The following is a 10,643-nucleotide window of genomic DNA, read 5'->3' as shown; positions in this document are numbered from 1 at the left end:
TCTAATCTATCCTTATTTTGTATCCTCACAATTTCATAAACTATGTTTTCAAGGCTATAAAGGAAAACAAGAATAGCTTGCATGGATTTTCATTCCAAGTTTGAATAAGGAAAAGTAGTGACTGGCATTTTCATTCATTTGCAGTTATAAAGGTCAGCCCAAGATCAGCAAATCCAAGGCTTACAAGTAACTGAGGTATTAATAGAGTTAGAGCAAAAGAGAAGTAGCAAGAAGTGTTAAGAATTAAAGTGCATTAACATTTTAAGTTACAAGCAATTTACATCAATATGGCAACAACTGATTCACAGACGAGCTGGCACTGGTCATCATTAATTAGGAGGTCAAAAGTTGCCACTAAAGTCAACAGGAGTCTCTTTGCATGTCACTTAAAGTATTTTTATTGACAGGTTTTTTTACAAGCATTTGCTTTTTATTATTTTCACCAAAATAAAGCATATTGCATACAGTATTTTCACACATTTAGGAGATAAATAAGTGGATTTTGAATTTTTTAATGCAACGATAGCATATGTAATAGAAACTTATTTCTTCATTGATGTTAATTTTAAATACAGCTTGTTTGCCCTTTTTTTTAATACAAACTTTTATCTTGTTACCATACATTTCCCTTGTTAACTTGCAGATGTTTAAACTACAGTTGGGAAACTGCAATGATATGTATTGCTAGAGATAAAAAGTTGCTCTATTAGGATGAAACCTGTATATCAAGTTACCAATTGGTAAATTAAAAAAAAAAAAAACACCTTAAAAGAATGCTGTCAATTTAACTGATTTGAATGAATAACAGCTCTTTAACCTTCAGCTACAATTCGTGTGTAAAATAGTAAGAAAATAATCCAATGTTTGTATTTCCATACTGACTGGTATGCATGTTAATTTTCTGAATTTCATTTAGAATTTACAATAAACTTGTTTGTAATTATAAATAAATAGAGGTATAAAGACAAAAACTGCTTTTCTTTTGAAGTGAACCAGCTACATTAAGTGCATAATTTAAGATCATAAATACATTCTTATTGAACTTCATCAATTATCATCGCACTAACTTCCTGTGCTCAGTCACATGCTGCATAGTTGAGAAAGAAAAAAATTAGGTGGCACTTGGTATCTTTAATGGCACTTCTTTCAGCAAAGGATAATATGCATTTGTATTGCTAGCCAGGGTTACTCTTCAAAACAGTATTTTAATATATGCTTGAAAAAATACATAGAACACTAAGTAAAGCAACAAATCCTTTTTGTTTCAAAGCTTCAGCTGATGGTACAGGGATCATCATTGCTTGGTTTCACTTCCCCTTCCAGCAATAAGGTGATCACAGCTTTACTCAAGTAGCTGCACGTTCCCTTCTTCCCCAGTGGGCTGGTGTTGTAGAAAGCAGTCATGTCATTCTGCAGGACAGGGAGAAGATGCTGCCATTAGTGCTGACTGTGGAAAGCAGCCAAACACAGGGTTACAAGAGGAACAGCACAAATATGGCAGAAACACAAATGTGTTTTTTCGGAGTCTAAAGCTACAAAACAATTCTGCTCAATTTTCAGAAATCTCCCATTACACTTACCTTAGCATGTGCAGAACAGATTACTAAGATTTACTGCATCTACTTCTTCATTGAGTTTTCCAGGACTATACAGATACCACCTTCTTAATATTTTTTTAAATGTCACAGGTGTCAGAGAACAACTGCTCTCCTCAAACATGCAGCTGGATGCTGACTGTGGGACCTCACTGTGCTGCCACAGTACAAGTGTGAGCCAGAGCCTTGGGGGTACATGGAGATACAACCCTGACTGAAGATTTATTCAGGAGGAAAAAAGTCCAAGATCCAAACCACAGGTATCACATGAACTAACTCATTAATCAGTTCACCAAAATAGGTGTCCTTCACTGAACACCTGTTTTTCACAGTTAATGATGTTAAAACATCTGCTTATTCTCAAATTATATATTAGCTGCTATATAAAGGCTCAACACTTTAATTCGGGAAACTGGTTACTTTTATTAAATCAAGGGCAGAGATTGTGTGGTGCAAATATTAGACTGCTGAAGTTTTAAGGTGTGTTTGAAATTACTGGAGTAAATACTTTTGACATTTATTACATGTTAACAGGGAACTAGGAAGTATCAAAATATTTGCAAGTCGGTTTTATGGAAGACCACAGTTCAGACAAATTAGGAGTTTTTAGCAGTGTTTTTTAGGAAACTTTGAGACAGAACATCATAAGAACAATCCTAAATAGGATACAGTTAGCTACCAGCAGGCATACACCTGGGAATATGGAGAAGCAGATTCCAGAAAATTTACATGTAAGGAGCTGGAATTTACAACAACAACCTTAAACATACTATTCACAACTATAAATAGGGATGTCTTTCTAAGAGTCAAAAAGGCATCATTCTAAGTAGATCTGGCCTTGGGGGAAAAAATCCATCACTTCAATGGAAGTTAGGGCAGCACCAGTAAAAACTGGGATTTGCATGGAATCTTTCTTTGTTTATAGCTATTGGGGACTTGCAGATTGTCACAAGAAGTCAAAGATCCAGTGTGGAGCTGGCACTTAATAGCCTTTTGTGTGGATTATGTGTGATTTTGTTACTGCCACGGAATCATTACCCTCCAAAATGGGCCAAAAGAATTGTAAGTTCAAGAAAATTGTGTTCTTGTGTAAGCAAAGGTACTATGCAAAGCGACATGTTGCTGAGGCTGGATATGTGGCTTGCTTTCAAACCTTATTACAAAAAACTAGTGGCAAAAGAGTGAACACTGAACCATTTGAAAGAATTCCTAAGGAGCATATCCTTCCTCATCTTTTAAAGGAGCTAAATTCAGCAAGAGGAAGTGCTGTTGCATGTCAATGTTATGAATCAATAATTCTTCAGAGCTAGCACAGATATTTTCAAATATATTGGGCACAATAAAATGCCAGACAGAGCGAGGAAGATCATCCTCAGCAGCACAGGGACTTGTCCCACTGCTTTATTCCTATTTCCTCCTTTAACCAGTTCAATAAACTTGGCTTTATTACAGAATTTCAGAGCTTTGAGGCACCAAAACTTGTAGTATATTTGAAGGTCTCTAAAGCATAAACCCTACACTTCTAGTGAAGCAAATATTAGAAGCATTTATTCATTCATTTGAATTTTAACCCTTAGACATCAAAAGCTTGCTAGGTCATGAATGCAACTCCAGCACAAAAATCAGTAACTAAGAACAGTTTTGTATTTCAAGTTCTTACATTAATATAGTCAATAAGAGTTCTCTGGTTACTAAATTTTTCTAAGTATCTGTGTACATAAGATCTTAAATCCACACTTCCATGCTGAGCTTTAGGTTTTTTATTTTCTTATTTTTAACTCTTTTCTCTTCTAGTGTCCCTCTTAATGAATTCTGTCTCCTTTAATAAGCAACTTTCCCAGCTTAACACAGACTCCCATTTCAGAGCTATGTAACACTGAGTGTTCTCCCTGCCCTAAAAATTTGAATTTACAATTCAGCAACAAAGTGTACCTCTTTCATCTCTGCTTTACAGGCTCTTTGCAGGCTTAGGCAGCACTTGGGTATACTAATTTCTTATTTGTGTTCCATTCTGAACTCCTATCAATTGTTATTTACTCTGAACTGCACAGAATTAGCATTTATAACTTCAGTAAGAATGGTAAATTTTGTAAGACAGCAGTATTTTACTCACTTGATTTTCAGCTCCCTTTGGACTGCTCTGATCTTTCTGAAAGTCATGAAATGCTTCTTGCACCACTTTGTCCAAGTCCACTTTGTCTTGGAACTCTAGCTCAGGATTTCTCTCCAAAATAACAGATATAACCATCAGCAACTAGAAGGCAGAAAAAGACTGTAAGACTTTAAATTTGATTTTTTAAAATTCAGGTTACATAACAGCACTGCTGGTAATTGCATATGCCTCTTTGAAGCAGGAAGCCATTTAATAATGGCACAGGTAATAGTGCACAGATAATAGAATTCTGACTTTGATAAAAGAATCACTGGAAAAGCAGGATTTCATGAAAGGTTACAATTGCTGGTGACTACCTAGTTAAGGGCACTGTGTAAATGATTGACAATAACATCTAACTTGGCTGGGAGCCAGGGAAGTTATTTTCCATTTTATTCAGTTCACTGTGTGGCTGCACAAATGCTGGTGCTCAAACAGTGGGGAGGGCGAAAAGCAGCAAACACTGAACCTCAGCATTTGGTATTTTGAGGCATAATTATAGATTATATGTCATACTTTGACAAAGTTTATAAAAAACAAGGTCCATAAACATCAATAAAGTCTCAGGTCTTCAGAGTTTACATTTCTCACATCTGAAAGAGGTTTAAAATAGGAAGGTGAGCGTGACAAGTGTCCTGTTGAAATACCTACAAGTGGGCAGTGGAGTCTGTACTGGCCATGTTTGGTTTGGTAATTTTGGTCTCTTTTAGCAAAAATTGGGGATGTTCCAACCACCAGCCTGACCATTACTTGTGAGCCAGAAGGGAGAGGGATTTGATTTGATTATGTGCAGTGGTGGGGAGGGAGTTTAAACAGCCTCTTGCTTTACTGTTTGGTACAGGAACATGAGGGAATGGGAAGTTATTTGATTCATTAATATAAAGCAACTTATTAGAGCAGCCTCAGCAAAAATGGAAAGAAGAATCCTTTGGAAGGCAAATGGATTATTTTAGAGCAGTTTTGGCTAGACCTAGAAAATTGTTAGGAAAAGGCATGGGCTAGGGACTTGAAGGAAAGGTACTTTGGAATTACTCCTTATTAGTTTTTACCTCCTGTGACCTAATTGCATTGGTACTGTCATTAATATTTTGTAGAGGGGAAGAACATTTAGAACTTGGTATATTCTGAATATGTTAACAGGAACCTGTTTAATCATAAACAATCTACGGAGAAACCACTGAAGCAAGTTTTAAATTTAAATTGCTAATTCTTGAGATATTTGAGTCTGGGTTATTTTTTTTTCCTTCAGGCTGTAACACACTCATGCATATTATAAAATTCCATTAATTGTTGGCCACAGACCTCTACAATAATTTGCCTGTATTGTGGCTGGTCGATGTCTTGCAGCATATCTTCAACCAGAAGGGAAAAATTCATTTCATACATCGTCATATCCGATAAGGTTGGTTGCTGAAAGATAAATAACACTGTTACTCAAAGACCATATGCATTAAATCAAACCCACCCCCAGGTAGGGCCTGTTTACTTGTTGAATCCTACTCAACAAAGAAATATGACCAATGTAGGATCAAAAAGGGAGCAGATTTCAGAGTCCATGATTTGGAAAGAGTTTTCTAGATTTATGCTTTTATCAATGTGCATTCATAGAAATACTTGGCTTCCATTCTATTCTAACTGTATTTTACTCCCCCCCTCCAAAAAAGAACTTGAAAACACTTTTCTGTTTTTCAGTTACAACAGGAACAAGTAAAACACCATGACATAAAATAAACATTAATGACAAAATAATTCACCATTTTCAGGTAGAACAGAAATAACTGAGCATCTCTGCTGATTTTACCTGTGGTAGGAATCTCCCTGCCACTATCAAACCATTGGGGGTCCTCTCGAGGATCTGCCACACCCGATCGTAGAACCCGGCCGGAGTTCGGTTGAGGGAACCATCAATCTGCCTCCTGTTCAGCCAGCTCCTGGGGGCAGACAGGGGGAAACCTCACGTGAAAACCTCTTACAGATGCACACAAAGCCATGTTCTGTGCTGTGAGCCAGTAGGGTGAGCAGTGCCATCAAATACATCTCAATATGCACATGCAGTACATGCGCTTTCAGGTGAGGGTCACTCCAAACAAACACAATAAAGATGCTCAGCCTGCAGAGATCAGAATGTTATTCTTAGGTGTGTGTTTGTTTTATGTAAGTGGAGAAAAAGAATTAACTGTGAAATCTATCCAGCGTAGTCCAGTAACAGCAGCAGATCAAATTCATCATGTCTAATCACATTAGAGAACGTATTTCAGCAGAAATTTTTGCTGAAAGGTAAGAATTACTGAAGGTAGGGGTTTTTTTCTGGTGGTGTGTAGAAAACAAGTGGCCTGTAAATTTAGAAAATTCAACAGAATGGTTTTGTTGAACTAAAGCTTTGAACAAACTGAGTTACATTCGCCATAAATCACAAATCTTGTTTGTCTTCAGAAGCGTACTGTCCACACCCTCTTTCACTTACATCCATCAAGTCTGGAATTTAATTTTCCTATTTTTTTTCTTCACAATATTATTACAGCAACGGGGCTTTAGCCACAGAGTTTGAGACACCAGCAATGTGTCACTCAACTGCCAAAAACTTGTGTCTACTATGACAGATCCATCTTACTCTCTGTACAGCTCTATCCTTGGATTAGGACAAGAAATCTTCCATAAAAGCAGAAAGACCAGTGGTGGTAGAAATAAGAGGTTGTTTTCTTGATTCAAAGAAAGAAGCATTTGAAGATGTCAAAAATACTCTGACCTATACATACTACCCTGGCAAGGAAGACAGTCTTGTAAACTGAAAAAGCAATATTAGTTTTACAACTATTTGGACAATTAAAAGAACAATGCTTCATTTAAAAAAAGGTTACCTGCAATCTTGTAACCTACATAAATAGATTCAAAGTATCTATGGAGTCTGCACTCTGTTGGTGAGATACGTAATATATGCATCTACATGGTATCATATCCTGGAGCCCAGTGTAAGAGGTAGGAAAATTGCAAAAATTTTACCCTCTGTGAAAACTTGGAGAGAGGCTGGTGGTGGAGAGACTGGATGGGGAGGTAAATAGACCATTAGCCCTTCCTTTATGACAAATTAACTGGCAGCAAGATATGGTGTCACACCAGAAGAGATTTTTTTTCTAAAGATCACAAGAGTAGGAAAAACTGTCACCGAAAAAAAAAAGGCAAGGAGACAGTGTTCTGTAGTTCCTGGCAGGAAGAGAACTTCTAAAAACGAGTCATTAATGGGCAAGGAAAAACAAGTTATAATTCTGTACAGGAAGAAGTTAAAGATAGGAAGTTTGAAGGATATGCTGGCAAGCTTTTGTACTCAGATAAGCCCCAAAAAGAATCCTCATCCTCAGAAAATCCATCTGAGTGCTCTTTACTGACCTATCTATCCTGTGTTACAGGAATCAAAGGCAGAAGCTGCTGTGGCAGTTCAGGTAAGATCTCTAATGATGGATGGTGCTTGAAATGCTTACTGTGATTGACCAAATTGTTTCCTAAATAGCCTAATACATAATGGAAAAAGCTGCAAAGAGAGACTAGGGGTTGTTCTGCTGCAGTTTTAGGGGAATAATGTCAGCATTAACGTGAGTAGAGAGAGCAACTAAACAACAAGAATTTAAATAAACGCAACCAAGACACTGAAAAGCACATGGGAGATATAGTACATGGCCAGTTGGACTGAGAGATGAGACACCAATTTAAGGAACTTGTTTCTCAGGCATTACAGATTGGGGAAAAAAACAGATGTGTTCTGAATGAAGCACAAGTAATAGGATGTGTTGTGCATTTCCTCTTTGTTGAGAGATAAGGCCATCATCCATTCAGTCAAGGACTGTGGAAATTATCAGCTGTATTATGTGCCAAAGATTAATCTAACTTAACTTGAAGTAAAACCAAAAGGAAGAGTTTTGACTTCACTCTTATCAATACAGTTCAGTGGAAATATTGTAATCTTAACTTTTGTCTTGCATACTTTGTATCACAGTGAATGCTCTTTTTGGCAGCTGATTACAGCTTGGAGAAAAGATGGCAAGTTTCAGGCAGTACCACTCTCTCAAGAATTCTAGAGAACATCTGTTCTTAATTCATTTAATAACCCAGAAGAAAGAGGGCACTGAACAGCAGACAAACTGTTCTTACAAGCTACTTAAGTAGAGGTTATTGGGTAATTTTTGGCTCCTTTCCCCATGTCAAAGAATGTAATGCTTCATTTTACAGTAGACAGATCTCTTTTCTGTGGCAGTAAAGAGAATTCCACAAAGATAAAGCTGAAAAAGGAACATACAATATAAAAGAAACAATTGTGGAACCTGGACACATACAAAAGAATGAAAAAGTGCATTTTCCTACCTTTCCTTAAATAAGTATGTTACTGATTACAGATGCCTGGTGATTTCAGGGGTGTGCAAAGCAGTTCAGAAACTAAATTCACTTGAACAGTGGATTATGAATGAAAACAGGTGCCACAAACCCCCCCATCCCATTACCTGCCCGGCTGCTGTGGCTGAAGGACATCCAGCAGAAGCTGCTTCACTTCACTGGGGGACATCTGGTACAAGTCCTTGGCTGGCATATCCCCAGCACGGATTTTCAATTCGTATTTCATAGCATGAATAATCCATCTGAAGCAATGGAAGGAATATATTTACTAATTAAATACAAAGTTTCCAAATATGAAAAATTAGTCTAATAAAATAACTCATAAGAATTCCACATGATCCTTCTATTTAGCTGTCAGGACATGCATAAAATATCAGACGCTACTACTTGTACTGTTGGATTGGAACATGATATGAACTGAAAGGGATAATGCATATATTTTAAGAAATGTGTTGTGGAGCGTGCTTTCCATAGAAAAATTTGATATGACTACAAAAAATTGATTGCAATTGACTACTAAAAAAATTGACTGCAAAAAATTGATTTGACTTCATGCTCTACATCCCATGTTCATTAAGACAAACATTTACCTGGCTTTTGATGTTAAAATTCTTATTCAAAATTAGGCTCTGACAATATATGCATTTTGCTGAAGAGTTTTAAAAAGCCATTAAAACGACAAGATTTTACTTTTAAAATACTTCAGGGCTTATTTATACTTTTAGTCTTTGAAACTCCTTTTTGCAGTCTGTCACACTTTCTTCTGCTACTCCCTTTTGAAAAAATGTGATTCAATAAGAATATGGCAACAGCGACGATTTTTAGCCTTAGGTATCAGAGAGGCAGACCTTGGCAAAGTACTGAAGGAAAATGCTGAGTTTTATTCTGCACATTATGTAAAACTAGTGCTACAGCCTCCAGTGCAATATCAAAAGATGAAATAATGTATAGATACATTTGAAGCCAAATAACTGAGCACAGAGCTCAGTCTCTTACCATCTACACTGGATCAGTTCAAGCAGGTATTACTAACAAAAGGAAAAAGAAACTTAACTAGTTTGTCTTCAAACAGTCCATCATATAACACCTGATCAAGTCTGGGTTACATCAAAGAGCCTTTCTGTGATTATCCCAAAATGCAGCATATTCTTAAGGGAGCTACATTGTCATCAGTATTAGTCACATTCCATGGTCACTTAATTATTCAGCCAACAAGGTGCAGAATGTCTGTGTTTATGTAAGTCAAGTCACAATCTTTTCTAAAAAATTCTCAGTAACTACAGGCAATGAGGAGATGTCCAGCCAGCTGATCCAATGTTGCTTTAAATTTGATGTTTCCAAGGCCATGCATTGGAGGTGCAAGACACCAGAGAAGATTAGGCAACATGGACATATTACATTATGCAGAACATACTACTTTCATTAATTTTAGCAGGGGAATAGTGTCCTTCTCTTGTTATTAAGATTAACAACACAACTGGCTCAGGAATCTGTCCTTTCCTCACTGAGGACTCAAATGTGCCTGTGTGTAAGTCCCTCACTAGTATTTTCTCTTTGCAATGGCCTACAAACCATAGCAAAGTCAAGACTGGACCTTCTCTTGAGCTCTTCACTGATAAGAGGAGGGTAGAAGTCATAGGTTGGGAGTTTTTACAGTAATAGGCCTGTCAGCAACTTGATCTATTTCAACATGAAACCCTGAAAGCAAATCAATAACAAGACACTAAATCAAATCATTACCAAACTGGAATGGCATTTCTGTGAGAAGGTTAATTTTGCTCACTGGAGTGGGTGATAACACTGAAATAAAGGAAATTGAATCTCTAGCATTAACCTTGGAAGAAAGAAAAAAAAATTGCAAAAAGGACTAGATACAGGGAATAAGGAGGGGGAGGAAAGAAGAGTAACATGGATCTGTAGAGGGGACAGAAAAGCATTTCAGTGCCAAAGAATAGATGTGTTCCAGTCAAATCTAATACAGGCATTTGAAAAATTTTTGATTTTATGATGACTAGAATGTACTGCTAAAGTGGAAATATGACTTTTGTCTGCTTGAAAAAAGGCTGCTGGTATCTACCTCCAGTGCTGAAATGCTATATTTTTCTCTATGGAAAATGGAACACTTAAGTTCTGATTTTTAAAGCATGCTCACTAATTCTGTATATCTCAGTCAGTAGCACCTGGCCTCTTCAAAGAAGTCCTTATTCAAATGTATGTCTCTTCCTAAATGTGAAAAATAATTAACTCCTGTAGATAGCAGAGTAAATACAGATACCATGGAATATGACAATGCTCCAGCACAGACTATTTGTAGGTCACCTTGTCAACTAAAAGAACAACCCACTAGGTAAATGATGTTTTAAACTTGATTCAGCTTTGTGGTTCCTGGCTCAGACAAACCTATTCAGTATAGAACTGGACAACTAGGCAGCTGAGGAACAGTCAAGAAGTGTTGTATGTTGTCTGCACTAGGGATACTGTTCAGCTGGGGAGTGAGGGTATTTGGTTTGAGG

The 10,643-nt window shown here is 37.0% G+C and overlaps 1 protein-coding gene across 4 annotated transcripts in view; it reads right to left on the bottom strand.

The window, feature by feature from the left end:
• Positions 1–374: 374 nt before the first annotated feature.
• The window catches only part of PHKB (phosphorylase kinase regulatory subunit beta), a 68,171-nt gene continuing 57,902 nt past the window's right edge, over positions 375–10,643 (bottom strand). For all 4 annotated transcript variants that reach the window (XM_051805574.1, XM_051805576.1, XM_051805575.1 and 1 more), the window contains 5 exons: positions 8,238–8,372; positions 5,549–5,678; positions 5,050–5,157; positions 3,709–3,849; positions 375–1,410 (listed from right to left, as the gene is read on the bottom strand). In XM_051805574.1, the coding sequence (XP_051661534.1) occupies positions 1,273–1,410; positions 3,709–3,849; positions 5,050–5,157; positions 5,549–5,678; positions 8,238–8,372 (652 nt within the window). In that variant the 3' untranslated portion in view covers positions 375–1,272. The remainder of the gene's footprint in view (positions 1,411–3,708; positions 3,850–5,049; positions 5,158–5,548; positions 5,679–8,237; positions 8,373–10,643) is intronic.

This window comes from Manacus candei, unplaced genomic scaffold (assembly GCF_025592945.1).
Source record: "Manacus candei isolate 608988 ecotype Guabito, Panama unplaced genomic scaffold, ASM2559294v1 h1tg000065l, whole genome shotgun sequence".
In the NCBI taxonomy this organism is placed as follows: domain Eukaryota; kingdom Metazoa; phylum Chordata; class Aves; order Passeriformes; family Pipridae; genus Manacus; species Manacus candei.
This window is presented reverse-complemented; position numbering and strand designations above follow the sequence as displayed.